Below are 23,243 nucleotides of genomic sequence, written 5' to 3' on the forward strand. Positions count from 1 at the left end.
GGTGCTTTGGAAAATAGGTTGATCCACCTCTGTGAGACCCCCCCTCAAATATTGGAAGACTGCTATCATTTCTCCCCTCGTGCAATTTTATGTCAGCTCTGCATTCTGTTTATTTTTTTCAAGCCGGTCACTATCAGGTGTGCATAAATTTTGCGCTCGCTCCAACATCCATCTACTCTACCTTTCACAGTTAGATCCGGTGGTAAACCTCGTGCAGTTCCAACACACTCCCGTCTGTGGGTCGCAAAGTTCTGCCAAGCCGTTGCAAGCACAAGGGCGACAATGAGGAAACCCGAAATATCCAGCTAGGCATCGATTGCATTGCTGGCCGGCTACATCTGATCGACAAGGACACTGCCCGGTCATCTGGTCACACAGGGTGCTGACTGACCCTTGAGGATGACATCCGCATGCTTGATTGAAAAAGAAAAGAAAGCAGTTTCAGATGGCTTGTGGCTTAGTTTATGTGGGGTCCTGGGTGCCCTCTGAGCTGGGTGGTTTTCTTACAGACGTTTCATTACCCAACTAGGGAACATCATCAGTGCTAGAAGGGACTGGGCCTTGCAGAGAGGAGGAGGAGGAGGAGGAGGAGGAAGAGGAGGAGGAGGAGGAGGACTGTGCAGTCCTTGGTACTCTCTGAGCTGGGTGGTTTTCTTGCAGACGTTTCATTACCCAACTAGGAAACATCATCAGTGCTAGAAGGGACTGGGCCTTGCAGAGAGGAGGAGGAGGAGGAATCCTTCCTTCCTCCCTCCCTCCCTCCCTCCCTCCCAGAGTCACACAAATTACAAATCAATTAAATGTACTGATAGGTAGGTTGGTTATTACAAGACTAATTTTTCCAACATTCGATTCCCTCCCTTCCTATGGTAGGATTCAGGCAGTTCGCATCACCTCGGCAGAAGCGGTAGTTAATTTTTTGTTGCCCAGGCCCAGAATGGACTTCCGGAAGTGGCATCCACACAGGGAACCAGTTGTTCACATATTTGAATCCCACCACTGCACCTATGTTATACCTGTGCATTTGGTGTTTCTTGCCTAAATCAGGGGTGTCAAACTCAATTTCATTGAGGGCCGCATCAGCATTGCAGCTGCCCTCAGGGGGGGCAGGGGTGTGTGGCCAGGGTGGGTGCGGCCTACAGGGTGGGCGTGGATGGAGTGGGTGTGACCTACTGGGTGGGCATGGCCAGCTCTACATCGTTTGCGTCAAGGGTGCCTGTGGGGGCCTGGGCAGGAGTGGGACAGATCTGAGGGTCTCTGGCAGAAGGGGGTGGGACCGGGGCAAGCGCCAAGGCATGGTCCATTTCTTCATTCCTCACAAAGGGGGACACCTCCCCAGCATGCACCCAGGGGGCGGGGCCGACGTGGCAGGGGCTGGTTCCTTGCTATTTCCAGATGGCCTTGTTGAGCTAAGACCAAATGCATTTCAGCATAGATGGCCACCACAAAATTGTACATTGGCTCCCGGCCGGCCAGGTCCAGGGCCAAGCCAGTGGGGGGCCATTCCCTCACTGTTTCCAGGATGGCTTCGCGGGCCACATGAAACCACTTCGTGGGCCTCATCCGGCCCCTGGGCCTTGTGTTTGACATGTCTGGCTTAAATGTAGAACTTTTATTTTTCTCGCCACTGAATTTCATTTTGTTAGAGAAGTTTGCCTCTTTGTATATGTGTATCCAGTAAAAAAAGGTGCCATAATTGTAGGAACATAGATGGACATAGACCATTGCTTACCAAGGCAACCTTGGGGCCCAAAGCTGTGGCTTCCAGCCGCACATTTATCACAACAGCGTCCTACAACGTTCGCTTTGCATTGGCACTGGCCTCCAAGTTTTGTGCAGTGAGAATTGAGGGAACCTTGTGGGTGGCACCTGCAGGCTGTTGGGAGGAAGATGCCAAAGTAGATTTATGATGCCAAAGTTGAAAAAAGGGAGAAGAATCAAATTCCAGAAGTCCAGGTAGTCCTTGACTTACGACAGTTCATTTAGTGACCGTTCAAAGCTACAGCCGCACTGAAAAAAGTGACTTGTGACCGTTTTTCACACTTACAACCTTTGTAGCATCCCCATGGTCACGTGATTTACATTCGGACGCTTGGCAACTGACTCGTATTTATGACGGTCGCTGTGTCCCAAGGTCATGTGATCAACTTTTTGCTGCCTTCTGACCAGCAAAGTCAACGGGAGCAGCCAGATTCACTTAACAACGGTGTTACTAACTTATCGACTGCAGCGATTCATTTAACAACGGTGGCAGGATAGGTCGTAAAATGGGGCAAAACTCCCTTAACAAATGTTTCACTTAACAACAGAAATTTTGGGCCCGATTGTGGTCGTAAGTTGAGGACCACCTATATTGATAAAACACATTATACAGTAGTGGCCAAAATTGTGGAAACCTTTTGGGGAAAGTGTATTTTTGAGGCTTGATGGCTAATAACACCACTTTTTTTTGGTAGTAGTACCATGAAATTATATATCAATGGAGAGATAATTTCATCAAGAATGTAATGCAACGTAGTTTGTTCAATTATTTGTACTATATTCTATGAAAAGTGATAGCCAAATAACCAGAAAAAGGAAGCACAACTTGCTCAGGTTGATCTCAGGTAGCTTTCCTTCATCTGATTGTAGACAATGAGCATGAGTGTTTAGACAGCCAATCGGGTGTCATCTTGTTTTGGCAATGAGCCAATCGGATCACAGTAGGATTCAGTGATTGATGTCCTGTATTGAAGCTGAGAGGGGGACATTTGTCGGTGTGTTATGTGATCGCTATCGCTAAGTTGGTTAGGTTTTTTTTTGCGTTCTTTCATTTAGTGAGCTTGTAAAACATAATAAAATTAAAGGAATGGTGCAAAGAGTTGACTGGTCACCCAGAAAGCGATGTAAAATAGTATTATTAAATAAACAAGGCTACAGCTATAAAGAAATTAGAAGAAAAATAGGTGGAAACTTAACCAAAGGTGGCATTTCTATGATACACTTTTCCCAAAAGGTTTCCACAATTTTGGCCACTACTATACGTACAAACACAAATTGCAACTTTAAATTAAGCATCAGTGAACACGTGGATATAAAATAGGTGGATAATACAGTAGACGAGATAAAATATTTCAACAGGTAGACAGGCGAACACTTACGGACGGCACCGTTGTGAATACGGGCAGACAAACTGGCAATAAGTTTTGCACATGTTTCCGCTAAGATATGTGGTCCAATTTCCGAGGCACTTTCCACGCAGCGATACTGCTGATACTCTTCTAAATCATTTGGATCACAAAAGTTTTCCACAGAAGCAATGACCGGAAGGAGTCCAATCTGTAATGCAAGTCCCAAAACATGGAGGAGTTCAGCTAGTCCTTGAGATCCGACAGTTCATTTAACAACCGTTCAAAGTTACGACAGGCATCCCCAAATTACGTATGACCCTGTTTCAAAGTTACGACGGCTGCAGAGCCCCTTATGACTGACCACGGGGATGCTATTGTTTTTAGCAGTTGAAAGAAATGAATGATAATAAGATTATTGCCCGACAGTTCATATAAATGCATCGTGATTGCAAATAATCAATAAAGACTCTTGCTGAAAGTAGCAAATACGGATGAGTCAGAATGATGACTCTTTCATTTTTTTGTATCTGGAAGGAACCAGAAGATGAGCCTTCTCCGTAGTGGCTCCCTCCCTTGGGAACATCATCCCTGCAGAAATTAGATTGCCCCTCCACCCCCAATTTGACAGTCAATCAATCAGTTAGATCAATCAGAAAACAAAAGTTGTTATATATCACGGTCACTTACTGAATCAACCAGTATGGAGGACTGAGACTTTGGTTCAGGATCCGAAGTCTTGGTAAAATAGACATCTACAAAATATTCTGTCTTTGGCTGTAAGCATATAGGAGTGGATAGCAACTGGATTCTGTGGGAAAGAATTAATGCATCATTGATGGGTTTAAAAATATAGTTATTCTGGTTTTAGCATTAATTATACCAGCGTGAGGTGCGCATGGTCACCTATTGCAAATATTAGCATCCATGAGAAAGGACTGGTGGAATAAAAAGCGACTGAGACGCTATCAAATTATCCTTGGAATGTTGTTGTCCAATACATTATCAATACATGCTGGCTGGGGAATTCTGGGAGTTGAAGTCCACACATCTTAAGAGTTCCTAAGGTTGAGAAACACTGGTCTGGAATAATCTGTAATCTGGTGTTTAATGAACATGGAGTATTACATAGAGTATTTTTGGTACCGTATATCATATTTTACAAAGATCCTCTTTTAGACTTTCTGTGCATGTATGTTGGTAGGTTCTTTGTTTGATTATTAAAGTTATATGCCTCTAATCTCACTATTAAATGACTCATTTGGTTAAAGCAGGGGTCTTCAAACTTGGCCCTTTTATGATTTGTGGACTTCAACTCCTAGTCTAGTCTAGTCTAGTCTAGTCTTTATTCTCTTCTCTTCCTCTTCTCTTCTCTTCTATATTCTCTTCTTTTATATTCTCTTCTCTTCTATTTTTCTAAATTCTCTTCTCTCTTCTATATTTTGTCTTCTGTTCTCTCTTCTCTTCTCTTCTCTTCCACTCCACTCCACTCCACTCCACTCCACTCCATCTATTCTATTCTATTCTATTCTATTCTATTCTATTCTATTCTATTCTATTCTATTCTATTTTCTATCCTTACTCTACTCTACTCTATTCCATCCCCCCCACCCCATCCCATCCCATCAAACCCCATCCTGTCCCATCCATCCCATCCCATTCCATTTACATTCTTTAAAAAGTGAATACAGACCTCCTTATGGATGGTAGATCAAGAGACTGTGGTTCTTCCAGAGCAACTTGCTTTGTACAGTGTTCACTTCCTACAGGACCAGAAGACTTAACAGTAATGGTTGCTCTCCAGTCAGCTGAAGTCTAGATGTTTGGGTGAAAAAAAAAAACATCACCAAGATTCAAACAAATATTTTTAACTTTTTGAGAGATGTCAACAAGAGCACACTGAATTATTGGACCAGGAATTGAAACAGTTGTTCAATGGAGGTTGTAAAGATATATCTCATCTTTACAGATAATTGTCCCCCAGGTCAGTTGATGCTACCCCCCAAAAAAACATCATTTTTGGAGGGCAACCAACTCCAATGACATTGGCATCCAGTGGGAGTGTGTGTGTGTGTGTGTGTGTGTGTGCGTGTGTGTATGTGTGTGTGTGTGTGTGTTCAAAAGGCAAGATGGCGATTTTGCATCTGCAGCTTATTTTTGACATTGTTGAACATTGAGCAATATAATAATAACAATAACAACAACAATAATAATAAAGTTGGAAGGGACCTTGCAGGTCATCTAGTCCAACCTCCTGCTCAGGCAGGAAACCCTATACCATTTCAGACAAATGGTTGTCCAGTTTCTTCTTAAAAACTTCCAGTGTTGGAGCATTCACCGCTTCTGGAGGCAGGTAGTTCCATTGGTTAATTGTTCTAACTCTCAGAAAGTTTCTCCTTAGTTCTAGGTTGCTTCTCTCCTTGATTAGTTTCCATCCATTGCTTCTTGTCCTGCCTTCAGGCGCTTTGGAGAATAGCTTGACTCCCTCTTCTTTGGGGCAGCCCCTGAGATATTGGAAGACTGCTACCATGTCCCCCCTCATCCTTCGCTTCATTAAACTAGATAAGACACCTTTAGTAAGTGATACATTTTAATATGGGACTGTGCATTACATACTTCTCTCTTTCCCGGGACTGAGATTTATTTATTTATTTGTATCCCATCTTTATTATTTGCGACAATATAACAAAGTTGGGAGGAACCTTGGAGGTCTTGTAGTCCAACCTCCTGCTCAAGCAGAAAACCCTAAACCCTAAACCAGGGGTCCCCAACCCCTGGCCTGTGGACCGGCATTGGGCTATGCCAGGGGTAGGCAACCTTGGCCCTTTTATGACTTGTGGACTTCAACTCCCAGAATTCCTGAGCCAGCAATGCTGAGGGGAAAGGGAGAGGTTTCCAAGCTGAGCCATGCTGGTTCAGGAATTCTGGGAGTTGATGTCCACAAGTCATAAAAGAGGCAAAGTTGCCTACCCCTGCCCTAGATCAAGCTGGCTTTCTCTATACTACAGGGGTCTTCAAACTTGGCCCTTTTATGACTTGTGGACTTCAACTCCCAGAATTCCTCAGCCAGCGTGCCTGGCTGAGGAATTCTGGGAGTTGAAGTCCACAAGTCATAAAAGGACCAAGTTTGAAGACCCCTGCTATACTCTCTCTATACTGCTCAAATTCTCATTCCATTGAGAGGAATGTTGATGCTCTAATCCAGTGGTTCTCAACCTGTGGGTTGGGACCCCATTTGGGGTCGAACGACCATTTCACGGGGGTCGCCAAACAATGCCGTCCACCATTTTTTTCCCCCTTTTCCTTAGCTGTGCTACTCCCTTTTATTCTGTTGGCTTTCAAAAGCCAATAGGAATTGTCCAGGCTGTCTCTGCCCTGCCGAGCCCGCCAAAAGTCCCATTCTGCAAACGGTGCTGCACCAGTTGAGTAGTTCTCGACTTACGACTGGTTGAGTAGTCCTGGACTTGTGACCGGTTGGGAGTCGCGGCATTAAAAAGGTTGAGAACCACTGCTCTAATCAATGGTGACACAAAATCACACTATTTATATGCATTGCATCTCAAGGCCTTTTGTTTCAACAGGGATCATTCTTTGATTGCACTCTACGAGAAAATCTTTGAACCCATAATACTGATGGTTGAAAATGGAATAAACAGACAATCAAGGTAAATTTGGCAGGTTTTAGTTTAGTCTTTCAAAAACATTTTATAAGTCCAAGTACTTTGCCTATTTCAGAGCTCTCGCTTTTGATCTGGATCTCTATTAAAACACTGAAATAATTAGGGTATATAATAATTACCTCTGGCTCATAGCGAATGATGATATTAAAGTGCATCGGAAATGGAATGTTATTGATCAAAAAACGTAACCCTGCTTTGTTTCGCACACGTACAAAGCCCAGTCCTGACCACGTCACAGGTTTTCCAGGCACAACCTCTTTAATCACGATATTCAGAGCAGGGTTTCTGTTGAACGGAACTGAATTCTGAAAGATGATTTTAAAATAACAACTTTATTCTAGTAGCAAAGGGCATCCAATCTTGCTTCAAGGAAACACACTGGCAGAATTAACACAAAGCTTTTTAGTCTCTGGTCTCCCACCTTCAGATATCACTTTGGAATGAAAAGTCTGTATTTTTTTGCTTCACGTATCCATTTTAAAAAACCCGGAATGGATTAAGATCCCAGCCACCTCAATTTTAGCAGGAGTAAAACAAAATAAATGAGGATAATCTCAGTTTACGCTTAAACTCAATTTTTAGCTTAATGTCATGGTTCCGACAGATGAAACTCTTTAAAGAACTTTGAGGCATTGTTTACCTTAAAGAATCTTTATTTGAGTAGCATAGTATCGGCACTAACATAGTCGAAGCCAAAAACTGAGTTCCCCTCCCTTGAGCACATAGTATCAAAGCACAATTCCTTTCCCCAACTAACAGTCATAAATCACATTCCCCAATTAGCTTGAAATGCAGACTTCCCCTCCAGTTCTCCAGCCCACCAATTCTTATCATCTCTTATTTCAATAACCTTGGTTCTCACACTAGGTCCAGTATTGTTATGTCTAGCTAAACTCTCATGCACATTCCTCCTCCCAGCATCATCTAACTCTAAGAGTAAAACATAAGAAGAAAATGGTTGCATCTCCATCTGTTGTCAAAGCGAAAACATCCGATGTTAGCAGCGTTGACAATGATAAGCAAGGTAGATGGAGAAGAGCAGATACAGCTGGTGGTGGAGTTAAATGAGTCATCCACCTAGAGTCATTATGTTGCCAGTTTAAGTTCAACGCCACCTAGAGTCACCTTACAAGGGAGATGGGCAGTACAGAAGGCAAATAAACAAACAAATGAATAAATAAACAAGCTAAGAAGATCGATATATATTCATATTGTACTTGCCATGTGTCCATATTTTAGACTACCCATAACAGTTTGTTCTTAGACTGATAACAGAGATAATTATACAATTAACTGTCAGTCATAAAAGACCAGGTCCACACGTGAAGGTCCAATTAAACTGATTCATTGCTACGCATGCCTATGCAGAGAAACCTGCTCAGTTAATGGTTGACACCTGCTTGGAATTAGATATGGGTCAATGGCATTCAAGGAGAGTTGAACTTAGTCTGCTTGTTGCTACATAGGGATGCTAGGCTGATCCCTCTTTTAACTCCACCCCCAGGTTCTGCCACCCCGTCTCCTGCAAAATCCAACTACAAGATCCTGTGTTATTGGCAAAGTTACTTGCCACTTGGCTGACTCACAATAAGGCAGTTAGAAAATATACAGAAGAATGTCTGCTAATATATTTGAGTATATTTGAGGTGGTGCAGCAGTTAGAGTGCAGTACTGCAGGCCACTTTAGCTGACTGTGTTCAGCAGGTCAGTGGTTCAAATCTCACCGGCTCAAGGTTGACTCAGCCTTCCATCCTTCCGGGGTAGATAAAATGAGGACCCAGATTGTTGGGGGCAATGTAAATATATATATACATTGCTTACTGGTGTACACCGCTTAGAGAGTGCTTGCACTTAAAGCGGTATATAAGTCTCATAAATAAATAAATAAATTTGGATGGGAGATAGTTCAGTTGCCAGAATTTCTGTAACTCCATCCCATTCACCTCTTTAAACTTGCTAATACCTTGGTGAGAATTGTGCTCGGGGGGGGGGGAATCAATTTTGTTTCGACAAATGCCAGAACAAAACATCACATCAACACTGAAAGACATTGTAAGTGAACAGATTCCTATTTGTATGTAACTTCGAGTCAATTTACGTCCACTGAGAATTTGACAAACAAAACCTTGCTCTCTTGAAAGAAAAAAAATGATCAATTCTAGAAATCGAATGATTTCATATTTAAGAAAATATCAGAATTTACTTGTCCCGCTGTCAGCTTTCCGATGCCCTTTTTCTTAATCTTCTTCAAGACAATTTTTCCATTTTCAATTGTGAAATCATAGCCTCGTCGCTGAAAGTAGACATCGCAGCGCGGCATGGCTGTTGGCTGAACCTTATAAATATATTAAAATGATAATAGTGTCGGAATCTGAGGGTTAGTGTTAGAAATATGTTCCATGAATAATTAGGCAAACATGGAAAGGGCAGAATTCGAACTGTATCTCGATTTCCCCGTAGAAATGGAACTTCCTGCTGTTTTGAGCGACAACATTGAAATGGAAGGAAGTTAAACCTCCATTTTCAGACGTTATTATGCTAATGAAAGGAAATAAAAACCAAAAGAGAAAGAGAAGAAAGATAAACTTGTTTAAGTTGCCCCGATTGGGAAAAACTACTCTAAATGTGGCATCCACAAATATTTTTTTTTCCTTTTTATGACCCTTTAGTTGAGGTAGAGTCAGGGCGATGGGAAGAAGTTGAGCATTTATTTGGATGCCCTTCCTGATGCCTATGTGGAGTTCATAACAAATATTTTCTCTTTGTGCCCTAACAGACAATATGAGCCCTGGTGGCGCAGTGGTTAGAATGCAGTACTGCAGGCTACTTCTGCTGACTGCCAGTTGCCAGCAGTTCAGCAGTTCGAGTCTCCCCCGCTCAAGGTTGACTCAGCCTTCCATCCTTGGGAGGTCGGTAAAATGAGGACCCAGATTGTTGGGGGGGCCATACACCGACTCTGTAAACCGCTTAGAGAGGGCTGTAAAACCCTGTGAAGCGGTATATAAGTCTAAGCGCTATTGCTAAGTGCTATCTGCTGCCGCCTAGGATTGGATTCTCAATCTTCCGAGTGGGAGGCAAGCGTCTTCACCTCTAGGTCACCACTCCACTCCTGCCAGCCACAAACAAATAAAATGCACTAGTTTCTTTTTTCCTATAATTTTACTTTTTTATGTTGTCTTCTGCCTCCTGCTGGTCCAAAATGGGCTATCCTACACCTTAATCTCTACTATTGGTAACCCGGTGTATATTAATTAAAATACCAAGGGCAGAGGTCCAAGGAGTGGCGTTGAATCTTCAGCTTCATATATATAATAATCCAAAGGTAAGAAAAAGTAGCCTACAGCTGGTTCACTACAATGACGGCCTACTACATGAGGTCGGCAGTCACACTGTCCATCGGTAGGTGCGCACCTAGGAAGAAACGACAGTGGAAAATAAAATGTGAAAAGAAGCTAAAGAAGACTAAGCTATGATTTTGAAATCATCTTAAAGGGGGCTTATAGATCATATGACACTAAAATCATATACATTATGGGCCTTTCCTCAAGATACTGACATCTAATCCTATTCTGTGCCTGAGATCTCCCTTAAGTTATCTTTAACTGTTCTACTGTTAAAAATTGTGTTTCTCTCCTTATCAGGCGTGAAGAATCAGGATCACACATTACGTTCCAATTAAGCTGATTTATTGTTCACACTTATACATAAGAATCTAACCAACTAGCAGTCAGTTGGCACCAGATAAGAGTTATTCAAAATGGGTTGGACAGACCATTTGTGCACTGGTGGGATTCAGCTGGTTCGCACCAGTTTGGTAGAACCGGTAGCTAAATTTTGCTGAGTTCGGAGAACTGGCTGAATACACACTGCTTCCGGAAGTCCGTTCTAGGCCTTGGAGGCCTGGAGGAGGCCTCCCAGACCTAGAACAGCCCACCGGAAGTGTGTGGATACCACTTCCGGAAGTCTGTTCTAAGCCTGGAGGAGGCCTCCCAGGTCTAGAAAGGCCCACCAGGGGTGCATGGATGCCACTTCTGGAAGTCCGTTCTAGGCCTCGGAGACCTGGAGGAGGCCTCCCTGGCCTAGAACAGCTGACCAGAAGTGTGTGATGCCACTTCCGGAAGTCTGTTCTAGGCCTGGGAGGCCTGGAGGAGCCCTCCCAGGCCTAGAACGGCCCACTGGAAGTGCATGAATGCCACTTCCGGAAGTCCGTTCTAGGCCTCGAAGATCTGGAGGGGGCCTCCCTGGCCTAGAACAACTGACCAGAAGTGCATGATGCCACTTCCGGAAGTCTGTTCTAGGCTTGGGAGGCCTGGAGGAGGCCTTCCAGGCCTAGAACGGCCCCCTGGAAGTGCATGAATGCCACTTCCGGAAGTCCGTTCTAGGCCTCGGAGGCCCAGGCCTACACCCAATAAGAGAACCAGTTGTTCAGGTATTTGAATCCCACTACTGCATTTGTGGGAACATAAAGACCCTAGACTGATTCCTTTCTTGACTCCAACCCCAGGATCTGCCATTCCTTCTCCCACACTGAATACTGCTGCAGATTCAATCTAATATTGTGAAGGAGCTAAAATAGAAACTTACGAATTATTGTAGGCACCACCAATGTCACAGTCACATGGCGAGCATCCATATGCATGACTGCCAAGACCCCAATATCCTTCCTACAATAGAAAAGAAATGGGGAGGGGTTACCCCAGTGTGTGAGTTCAATTAAAAATGTACGGGTAGTAGTCCTCGACTTACGACCACAATTGAGCCCCAAATTTATGTCGCTAAGCGAGACATTTGTTAAGTGAGCTCTGCCTCATTTTAAGGCCTTTCTTGTTGCAGATATTAAGTGAAATCCCTGCAGTTGTTAAGTGCATAACACGGTTGTTAAGTGAGTACGGCTTCCCGATGGACTTCGCTTGCCAGAAGGTGGCAAAAGGGGATCGCATGACCCCCCCACCAGGACATTGCAACCGTCGTAAATGTGAGTCAATTGCCACGCCTCTGAATTTTGATCACATGACGCAGGCATGCTGCAACGGTGGCGTGCAAAATGGTCATCAGTCCCTTTTTTCAGTGCCGTCAAACGGTCACTAAACAAACGGTTGCAAGCTGAGGACTACTTGTATATATTGACCCTGATCTTTGGATAAAAAGTCAGGGAAAACGAAGGGAATGACCCCAAGGAAAGTCCTAAGCAAGAAACTCTGCTTGAAAAACTTCCCAGTACATACAAGACAGTGTTCGCAACGTTGTCCGGTGACAAATTCCTGGCATACACACTCTCCAGATTCTGGGTTGCAAACGGAGAAAGGCAAACTCCCCAATGAGTCACACCTGCAGGCTGAAAAGACAGAATTCCAGATCACCGTTTGGGTGAGAAGCAGAAATGTCTGACGGGCTAGTCCAGGGGTGGGCAACCTTGGCTCTTTTACGACTTGTGGACTTCAACTCCCAGAATTCCTCAGCTAGCCACCACTGAGGGGAAAGGGAGAGGTTTCCAAGCTGAGCCATGCTGGCTCAGGAATTCTGGGAGTTGAAGTCCACAAGTCTTAAAGGTGCCAAGGTTGAGGACCCCTGATATAGGGAAGGGGTGGGGAACCTTGGCTCTTTTATGACTGGTGGACTTCAACTACGCAGAATTCCTCAGCCAGCCACCACTGAGGGGAAAGGGAGAGGTTTCCAAGCTGAGCCATGTTGGCTGAGGAATTCTGGGAGTTGAAGTCCACGAGTCATAAAGCAGCCTAGGCCTAGGCCAGAGGTAGGCAACCTTGGCTATTTTATGACTCGTGGACTTCAACTCCCAGAATCCCTGAGCCAGCATGGCTCAGCTTGGAAACCTCTCCCTTTCCCCTCAGCGTGGCTGGCTGAGGAATTCTGGGTAGTTGGAGTCCACAAGTCATAAAAGAGCCAAGGTTGCCTATCCCTGACCTAGGCCGCTTTCTGACTTGTGGACTTCAACTCCCAGAATTCCTCAGCCAGCCTGGCTCAGCTTGGAAACCTCTCCCTTTCCCCTCAGCGTGGCTGGCTCAGGAATTCTGGGAGTTGAAGTCCACGATCATAAAAGAGCCAAGGTTGCCTACCCCTGATCTAGTCAGAATAATGTCGCAATAGCACTTAGACTTATATACCGCTTCACGGTTCTTTACAGCCCTCTCTAATCTGTTTACAAGTATCAGCATAATTGCCCCCAACAATCTGGGTCCTCATTTTACCTTGGAAGGATGGAAGCTGAGTCAACCTTGAGCTGGTCAGGATCGAACTCCTGGCAGTGAGCAGAATGAGCCTGCAAAGCTGCATTCTAACCACTGCGCCACCACGGTTCTTGTAACAAGTAAAATCAGATTACAGCATCCCATATGTACCTGTGTGCAATTTCATAGTCCACTACCAAAGGGGCAGAGCTTGAGTTGCAACAGTGCAATGCTTGTGTCGTTATTTGCTTTCCCCAAAGATGCTTTTTCCTCGAGGATGTTTTGCTTCACATCCAAGAAGCTTCTTCAGTCCTGACTGAATGGTGGGGAATGGAAGGATTTATACTCCTTGCAGACAGCTGGTCATTAATACTCTTTCTGAGACTCTCCTTTCATTCCCCACCAAGAGCTGAGAGGCACAAGGGAACCATTTCAAAACAATTTTGTAACCCGTAGGATAAGTGTTTAAGCTGAAAATATGAAGGTTTCCTTTTCCCCTTAAAATGTTTGTTCCCCTTTATTTCAGGACAGCATGTAACAGAAGCTAACATACAGTAGTGGCCAAAATGGTGGAAACCTTTTGGGAAAAGTGTACAGTAGAAATGCCACCTTTGGTTAAGTTTCCACCATTTTTTCTTCTAATTTTTTTATAACGGTAGCCTTGTTCACTGAATAATACTATTTTACATCGCTTTCTGGGCAACCAGTCAACTCTTTGCACCATGATTTTATTACGTTTTGCAAGCTCACTACATGAAAGAACACCAAAAAACTCAACCAAAAAAACCCAACACACTGACAAATGTCCTCCTCTCAGCTTCAATACATGACATCAATCACTGAATCCTACTGTGATCTGACTGGCTCATGGCCAAAACAAGATGACACCTGATTGGCTCTTTAACACTCACACTCATTAGCTACAATCAGATGAAGGAAAGCTACCCGAGATCAACCTAAGCAAATTGTGCTTCCTTTTTCTGGTTATTGGGCTATAACCTTTCACAGAATATAGATAATGGAACAAACTTTGTTGCATTACATTCTTGATTAAATTATCTTTCCATTGATATATAATTTTATGGTACTACTCCCCAAAAGAAAGTGGTGTTATTAGCCACTAAATCTCAAAAATACGCTTTTCCCAAAAGGTTTCCACAATTTTGGCCACTACTGTAAACATTTGTTCATACTTAAAATGGTGTAAAATTTTTCTTCATATACTTCTCCCTGTGGCGAAGAACCAGTGAAATGATAGAATTTCAAGGCAGGCAACTGAGTACTTTGAAATACAACTCGTGGTTGTCTTTTTCATGCTGACTTAAATCTTCAAGACCTGGACCACAAGAAAAAACAAAAGAAAAATTCGTACGTTGACAGCCAAGCGGATCGCTTCCATTTATTCCATAGTAGTGTGGCTTGCACTTGCCACAATGGACTCCTTCAACATTGGGCTTGCAAAGACACTGGCCAGCAATGGTTCCGAGGACAGGATCGGAATGACTCTGGCACAGCCCGTTTTGCAGAGCGCCTTCTGGATCACAGTCACAAGCTAGGGACAGACAGACAGATACCGATATACAAGGGAGCAGTGTAACGTTTGGAAACATCATCCAAATTAATACGAGTCAAATCAAATAAGTTCATAGCAAGTCCTACGAATTGTCTGAATCCAGCCCTCTGGATCATCTCACAAGAGCTTTTACACCATGATGTAAAAAAGATGTTGAGACTCTAGAAAGAGTGCAGAGAAGAGCAACACAGATGATTAGGGGACTGGAGACTAAAACAGATAAGGAACGGTTGCTGGAATTGGGTGTGTCTGGTTTAATGAAGAGAAGGAGAAGGGGGGACATGATAGCGGTGTTCCAGTAGCTCAGGGACTGCCACAAAAAAGAGGGAGTCAAGCTATTCTCCAAAGTGCCTGAAGGCAGGACAAGAAGCAACAGATGGAAAGTAATCAAGGAGAGAAGCAACCTAGAACTAAGGAGAAACTTCCTGACAATTAGAACAATTAATCAGCGGAACGACTTGCCTCCAGAGGTTGTGGGTGCTCCAACACTGGAAGTTTTTAAGAAGAGACTGGACAGCCGTTTGTCCGAAATGGTATAGGGTTTCCTGCCTGAGCAGGTTGGTTGGACTAGATGACCTCCAAGGTCCCTTCCAACTTTATTATTATTATTACTTACCGATACACACATGAGGATCTGTCATGGCCTTCTGAGGATCTTTGTAAAAGAAAGGCTTGCATCGCTCACAGTGCTGCCCCGTTGTGTTATGTTGACAATCTTCACAAACTCCGCCGGTCGTACGGTTGTTCGCAAGGTACACAGCCATATCAAAGTGGCAAGTTTCCGAATGACTGTTGCATTCACATTCTGAAACAGAAGGCAAATGCAATGGGGCCTTCGTGCACCAGTAGGACCCAGATGCATCCAAGCACCAAAATAGAGTATAAATATAGTGAAAGAGGTTATTTCCTGTATTTAATTAATTTATATGCCACCTGTCTCACTATCCAAAGGGATCCTGGGCAGCTTGCAGCACATAGAAGCGTAAAGGTAAAGGTTTCCCCTGCCCAGTCATGTCCAACTCTAGTACTCATCTCCATTTCTAGGATGACGGAGCCAGCGTTGTCCGAACACATTTCCATGGTCATGTGGCCAGCATGGCTAAACCCTGAGGCCCATTGAATGTTATTTTTCCCATCAAAGTGGTACCTATTAATCTAGTCCAGTGATGGCGAACCTTTTAGAGACCGAGTGCCCAAACTGCAACTCAAAACCCACTTATGCATCGTCGAGTGCCGGGTGGGTGTGGCCCATTGGGTGGGCGTGGCTGTGGTGGTAATGGCACTGAGTGGGACTAAAAAGTCCCAATCACAAGGCTGCAACATCATAACTGCAGGCCAGTTGCTAAGCACCCGAATCACCATTGCGTGACCAGGGCACACTGTGATGGTTGCAACTTCAAGGACAGGCCTTAAGTCTCCGCGTTCAGCGCAGTTGTCGCATCAAACAATCAACCCACGAATGATCATTAACTGAGGACTGCCTGTAGAATAAAATTTCGGTCTGCCTGTAGAAGGTGACCAGGCTACACACCCACAAGAGATCTAAGTCTAGCCCACCTTGAATTCTTTTCTATTCTTATCCCCCGCTCATTTCCCTTGACTGTTAGTTGGTCAGATTCTTGTAGAGCCCTTAAGCTCGCAATAAATCTTTATATTCATTTGCACTGCCTGAATCTCTTGATTGATTTCTCTGGAGCTTGACACGACCATGCCATTAAATATTTAGCAGGACATAGGCGATTATTATCCAAAAATCTGGTAAAAATTAAGCCAATCACTGGAATACTTCGGCAAGCATTTTCCTGGGATCCTTCAGCCGGCCTCCAAGGGACATCATTGTAGAAATCTTTGCATCGTTCACAGGACAGACCGTCCGTGTTGTGCTCACAGAGGCAGTTTCCATGCACCTGGAACAGATCAATGAAGATTATGGAAGTGCATGTCGGCGTCGGTGCTTTGCGTTCCTCTCACGTGGCCTGCTAGAAATGAACTTTGGGCAAGGGCCACAGGATTAAACTGCATGTCCACAATAAAATGTGCGTAGGTCATTGCCTATCGTTATGAAACTCTGCTATTTTAAGAGGCATCATCTTAAGAGCACCCAACGTGTCGAACGTTTGGACACAAGAACGACCGAGTTAAAATGTATTATGATAGCCTGATTGGTACTCAGATATCTATGTCCTAGCTGTACTTAGGAATATTTGTCAGGTGCGAAGAATCAAATCACCCAGTAAATCTCAGTTAAGCTAATTTATTGCTCGTGCCTAGATACCAGAATCTAGTCAATTAACGGTCAGCACTAAATTGATGCTAGATCAGAGTTAACAGAATTCAAGAGGTTGGATTTGGATCATTTATGGCAGCGTAACGATTCTAGGCTAAATCCTCTCTTGACTCCACCCTCAGGCTGTGCTGCTTCTTCTCATGCAATATTACTGCAATGTTTCCAGACAACTTTGTGCTCAAATGAAGTCTCCTGGAGAGAGAGCTTTTTCAACTCACCATCCCAGGTTGGTGGAAGACGTCCCCACGCAGGTTTTCCCCAGGGCCACAGTATCTGGCATGGCCGTTGCACATGCAGCTCCCACGAACAACCATTTCATACAGCGCGTAGTAGTAATTTTCCAGAAGGTTGTGTTTCTTTTCTCCCAGCAAAGTGTCTCCCAACACTTGAAGCTTTGTAAAGTTAATTCTCAGATTTGTAAAAGCAACCAGCTCTGTGGGTGAAAATGTGGGGAAATGGGAAATTAATTGAGCTCAAAATCATATCCATAAGGGTGGATGTAATATGATATCCCTATATTATTATAATGATGGCTGATGGGGTTGAAAGACTTCATTCTTGTCCCATCTGGCTCTTAGCTATCTCAGTTTGTTTTGAGCGTAGCTCTTCATAATATTTTTAACTTTGTGTTGTTTTAATTTTTTTTTAAATCTTTTAACTATATTTAATTTGTTTTATAACCTGTAAACCTCCCAGAGTCATCTTATAGAGGAGATGGGCGACATAAATAAATAAATAAATAAATAAATAAATAAATAAATAAATAAATAAATAAATAAATAACTTTGGCAAGCTGTCTTAGAAACCAAGGAAATACCAGGACATTCTCGACTTACGACAGTTCATTTAGTGACCGTTCAAAGTTACAACGGCACTGAAAAAAGGGACTTTTGACCGGTTTTCACACTTGCCGTTGCAGCATCCCCAGGGTCACGTGATCAACATTCAGACGCATGGCAACTGACTCCTAATTATGACGGTTGCAGTGCCCGTCATAACACGGCAACCATCATAAATACGAGTCAGTTGACAAGCATCTGAATTTTGATCACGTGACTACAGAAATGCTGCAATGGTCATGTATTAAACCAGGGGTGGGGAACCTTGGCTCTTTTATGACTCCTGGACTTCAACTCCCAGAATTCCTGAGCCAGCCATGCTTAGGGGAAAGGGAGAGGTTTCCATGCTGAGCCATGCTGGCTCAGGAATTCTGGGAGTTGAAGTCCACGAGTCATGAAGGGGCCATAGTTGCCCCATGCTGGCTCAGGAATTCTGGGAGTTGAAGTCCACGAGTCAGAAAGCAGCCTAGGCCTAGGCCAGAGGTAGGGAACCCTGGCTCTTTTATGACTCGTGGACTTCAACTCCCAGAATTCCTGAGCCAGACACGCTGAGGAGAAAGGGAGAGGTTTCCAAGCTGAGCCAGGCTGGCTCAGGAATTCTGGGAGTTGAAGTCCAGGAGTCATAAAAGAGCCAAGGTTGCCTCCCCCTGTGTTAAATCGTCATAATTTTTTTAGTGCCCTTGTATCTTTGAACGGTCACTAAATGAACTTTGTAAATTGAGGACTAGCTGTAATTCCTATAACTGTTGAAGAAGAGAAGAGACAAAGGTATAGGAATTAATTTCAAATTAATTCACATTGCAACGCTCTCCAAATCACTGTTCAGCCATTTCATCCAATAACGTTTTTACCTGATAATGCAGGTAGAATTTCTAACTCTTTATTAATAATGGTGTTCTGCCAAGGAGCCACAAAATGTTGTTTCGAAGTAAAGAAAAATTGACAAAGGACTGTTAAAATCCCAACGGTTCCTACCTTGGATGTATGGATCATACACATTTTCTATTTCAAAGCTGGGATCCAGAACTTTGAAAATAACCTGTCAACATCCAAAATAATATTTATAAGGTTAAGCGCACGGAGGCAAAAGAACTGATCTGAAATACATTATTATTATTATTATTATTATTATTATTATTATTATTATTATTGCCAATCCTTAACCACAGAATGAACCGTAAAAAAGTGTCTGGCAGCTTTCTGACTTCAAGGAAGCTTGACTAGATCTGTACATCATGACTTTTGTAATTGCACGGAGAATCAAAATCACTGAAGTCCAATAATCAACGCACCTCCCCTTCAGTTGACGGTTCGATATCTGAATATTTGGAGTCACAGACAAGATCCCCAACCGCTTCGGCTGGTTTTGAAGGAATATCGGGGAAAGAAGCCGCACAATTTTGGGCAAAATATCTGTACACTTTCCAGGTTTGACCGTAATCGGCAGAGCGTTCCACCAACATGGCAGCAGGATGAAATGTCTGCAAGAGATGCAACTTCAGATTGACGTTTGCTTGAAGATTTACGTTATGAACACTTAAGCATCTGATACCCCTGTATTACTTAATATTGTCCATTTATTATTGTGAACAAATACTGGGCAGATTCAGGTTTCACCACGCCTCTGTAAAAGAGTTCTTTTCAAGGGTTTACAATGATCTAAAATGAAACTGGCATATATTTGAAGAAAGTGACCTGATTGGATCTCAATCCAATTAGATTGTTGTGCAACTGAGCTGTTACCTAGAAAAGTTTATGATAATTAACTAAAAATAAATATTCAGTGCCCAATATTTATTGATGGCATGTCTCCAATCTGTTTCTTTTCCTCTTGCATAGCTACCACAATTGTAAACCACCATTCCAATATCTCAGGGGTTGCCCCAAAGAAGAGGGAGTCAAGCTATTCTCCAAAGCACCATTAGAATACCAAAAGGGGCACACTGAACCTCAGGTCAAGGTTCATGCCACAGGAACAGGAACAACTCCAAACACAAAAGCCCAACAAGGTATAAAAACCCACCACTCCCAGCTCCATGTGATCAGCTGCTCCAGAACCACACTTCTGTCTGGTTCTGCAGTGCAGTAAACTCCAACCTTCTTTCTAAAGCAGTCTCCATTTTGTTTATTCCCAGCTTGGACTGGACCCTGATGAAGATTTTTCATTCAACAGCGGCTTTACTCAGAACAACCTACATCCTGTATCAATACCTTTAACACTATTACACAACAACATCTGCCTATCCTAGCCCTTGGGAAGGACTCTATAGGTGAACAAAATACCAAATCCAGTCTAAACACCTGGCTGACTGTGCAACGGATGCAATTAAATAATATATTGGGTACAACCATTTTAAAGCATGTTCCCAGCATTCACATTTGACTGTATATATTATCTGTTCATCTGGGATCTGATATAGAAACATTTCTATCTGGTAGCAAAAAAATAGACTCACTTGGTACTAGGCTGATCAGATCGATTAGCTGCAAATATTGGTAAACACCTTAAGCCAGGGGTGTTCAAACTTGGCCCTTTTATGACTTGTGGACTTCAACTCCCAGAATTCCTCAGCCAGACACGCTGGCTGAGGAATTCTGGGAGTTGAAGTCCACAAGTCATAAAAGGGTCAAGTTTGAAGACCCCTGCCCTAAGCCATCAATAAAATACAATCAATCTGCGCACTCCTCCTAAAATACATCTCTCCTTATTTTACCTGTTGCCACAAGTCTGTGTGTAAATACACTTAATCGGATTAAATCAGATTTCAAAGCTCAGGAGACGATACGTTTCATTGAACTGTTGCTATAAATAGTAGCTGAAGCATGAATGGTTTATGTGGATCCATTACAGATCTTGGCATCATGAAGCCAGGCTAAAGTGCCTTTTTTGAAATTCTAAATAGGCTAAATTTAGGAAATCCTAAATAGGAAGAAATGCTGAAAGAGTGTTTCTGCATACACACACACACACACACACACACACCACTTTCTTGCTAGTAAAATATGAGAATTGTATATTCTTTTTGAAAAATGTGGATTGCCTTCCAGGTGATCACAAACCCCAGTCAACAACAGCTAAGTAATTCTGAACTGCACCATATCTATTTAAAAAAAAAACATAAAAGCAGAAATTGCCTTAGCGTTACCCACTCTAAATAATTGCTAGGCTATTAAATAAGTTAAATACTGTATTTTGTGGCTTTGTATGAAGGTACCTTGAAGGTCAGGATAAGATGGCTGAACTGAAACATATTTTCCAAGTTCAACTGAATACTGACATGGTCAACACCTGCAAATTAATAAACCAGATGCAGATAATAGGAAATTTAAAAAAACAGGAACAAGAAATATTTATTCCCCCCCCCCCACTTTCTGATGAATTAATTGCATTTAGGGTCTATCTTATAGAAACCACTTCAAAGATATATTTTATTTTCAAAATAAAATTGCCAAAGGATTGACATTTTGTGGTATCTCTGAGGTTAATTTTTTGGCTTAATTAACTCAGTTGCATGGCTTATGCTTCCAACTCTCAAGCAATTTTTATAATTATATTGATTAATATCAGAATGATCACACTTATTTTGCAAGGAATATCCTCCCAATCTGCAAGCCTTACCAAGCACAAATTCTTCCTATATCTAATTCCATTAATTTTGGATAATAATGAATTGATGTATTAGGGTCACAGATAATTGAAATAAAAATCGCAAACATTCAAATATAATTTTTTTTGATCCTGTTTTATTTCTTGCTTCTTGCCTTTTTTCAACACAATTGCATGGACTAATGTCACTTTAGCATCTTTAAATCTTTAGCATCCAGGTATTCCATACCTGGAATAGTGCATCCAGTTCTGGTCACCACATTATAAAAAATATATTGAGACTCTGGAAAGAGTACAGAGAAAAGCCACAAAGATAATTAAGGGCATGGAGACTAAAACACGAAGAACGGTTGCAGGAATTGGGTATGGCTAGTCTAGTGAAAAGAAGGACGAGGGGTGACATGATAGCAGTCTTCCAATATTTGAGGGGTTGCCTCAAAGAAGAGGGGGTCAACTTATTTTCCAAAGCACCTGAAGTCAAGACAAGAAGCAACGGATGGAAACTAATCAAGGAGAGAAGCAACCTGGAACTAAGGAGAAACTTCCTAATAGTGATACCAATCAACCAGTGGAACAACCTGCCTCCAGAATTTGTGGGTGCTCCATTACTGGAGGCTTTTAAGAAATGACTGAACAGCCATTTGTCTGAAATGATATAGGGTCTTCTGCTTGAGCAGGGGGTTGGACTAGATGACTTCCAAGGTCCCTTCCAGCTCTGTTATTCTGCTAAGTGGAAAATATTCACTGTTGCTGCAAATAATTAACCACCTCCTGTAGTTCCAAATGTGAAATTGTGTTGCAGGGAAAGGCTGTCACTCTGCTTGGTGTTAAGCTCCAAGCCATCAATTGGTTGAGTTGGATAATTTCATAAACTGGCATCGCTACAAAAAAATGTTCAGCTTTCTGACAATATCATCCAGAGACGGGGATTTGCCACTTTGCTCGTGAGACCATCAGATTAGAAGCTGAGCAGATGACAGCCCAACCAAATTGGCTAAAGAAATAAAACCAGCCGAAACCACTCACCGTTTTCAGATTGCCACCATTTCTTCCGATCGCGTTCCAAACCCGCGACGACGTTTTCGATGGAGTGACTGTTGGTTTGGAAGAGTGGGTGATAGGGGCGCCTGGAATCGCAGGTGAAACATCTCTTCTTCTCCTAGAAAAGGGTAGACACAAACACAAAGAATAGAACAGAGCTGGAAGGGACCTTGGAGGTCTTCTAGTCTAGCCCCCTGCTCAAGCAAGAGAACCTATACCCGTGGTGGCACGCAGAGCCCTCTCTGGGAACGCATGCCCACCAATGGGATTTTCCCATGTATTTTACCAGGAAACATAGATAGGGCCAGCTAGAAAAGTCAGTGCCCTCCTAACCATACCCAAGCACTCCGAATTTGTTGGCGATGTCCATTTTGCTCTATGAGTTCATGCTGACCTAACCCTAACCCTAAGTGGAATTTTCCTCCAATGGGATTTTCCCATGCATTTTACCAGGAAACATAGATAGGGCAGCCTAGAAAAGTCAGTGCCCTCCTAACCATACCCAAGCACTCCGAATTGGTTGGCGATGTCCATTTTGCTCTGTGAGTTCATGGGACCTAACCCTAATCCTAAGTGGAATTTTCCTCCAATGGGATTTTCCCATGCATTTCATCAGGAAACATAGATAGGGCAGCCTAGAAAAGTCAGTGCCCTCCTAACCATACCCAAGCACTCCAAATTTGTTGGCGATGTCCATTTTGCTCTATGAGTTCATGGCGACCTAACCCTAACCCTAAGTGGAATTTTCCTCCAATGGGATTTTCCCATGCATTTTACCAGGAAACATAGATAGGGCAGCCTAGAAAAGTCAGTGCCCTCCTAACCATACCCAAGTACTCCGACATTGTTGGCGATGTCCATTTTGCTCTCCGAGTTCATGGTGACCTAACCCTAACCCTAAGGAGAATTTTCCTCCAATGGGAT

At 43.1% G+C, this 23,243-nt stretch overlaps 1 protein-coding gene across 4 annotated transcripts in view; it reads right to left on the reverse strand.

The window, feature by feature from the left end:
- LAMB4 (laminin subunit beta 4) overlaps nt 1–23,243 on the reverse strand; it is a 59,740-nt gene that overhangs the window by 29,635 nt on the left and 6,862 nt on the right. For all 4 annotated transcript variants that reach the window (XM_039354492.1, XM_039354493.1, XM_039354491.1 and 1 more), the window contains exons 4-21: nt 22,305–22,437; nt 20,887–20,960; nt 18,964–19,152; nt 18,647–18,710; nt 17,051–17,265; nt 16,332–16,452; nt 15,162–15,350; nt 14,345–14,524; nt 12,013–12,122; nt 11,372–11,451; nt 10,048–10,198; nt 8,991–9,122; nt 6,907–7,092; nt 4,801–4,922; nt 3,798–3,918; nt 3,141–3,318; nt 1,733–1,876; nt 182–413 (exon numbers count right to left, since the gene is read on the reverse strand). In XM_039354492.1, coding sequence (XP_039210426.1) covers nt 182–413; nt 1,733–1,876; nt 3,141–3,318; nt 3,798–3,918; nt 4,801–4,922; nt 6,907–7,092; nt 8,991–9,122; nt 10,048–10,198; nt 11,372–11,451; nt 12,013–12,122; nt 14,345–14,524; nt 15,162–15,350; nt 16,332–16,452; nt 17,051–17,265; nt 18,647–18,710; nt 18,964–19,152; nt 20,887–20,960; nt 22,305–22,437 — 2,621 coding nt within the window. The remainder of the gene's footprint in view (nt 1–181; nt 414–1,732; nt 1,877–3,140; nt 3,319–3,797; nt 3,919–4,800; nt 4,923–6,906; nt 7,093–8,990; nt 9,123–10,047; nt 10,199–11,371; nt 11,452–12,012; nt 12,123–14,344; nt 14,525–15,161; nt 15,351–16,331; nt 16,453–17,050; nt 17,266–18,646; nt 18,711–18,963; nt 19,153–20,886; nt 20,961–22,304; nt 22,438–23,243) is intronic.

Source organism: Crotalus tigris, unplaced genomic scaffold, assembly GCF_016545835.1.
Source record: "Crotalus tigris isolate CLP2741 ecotype Arizona unplaced genomic scaffold, ASM1654583v1 scf7180000018553.2237530, whole genome shotgun sequence".
NCBI lineage: Eukaryota > Metazoa > Chordata > Lepidosauria > Squamata > Viperidae > Crotalus > Crotalus tigris.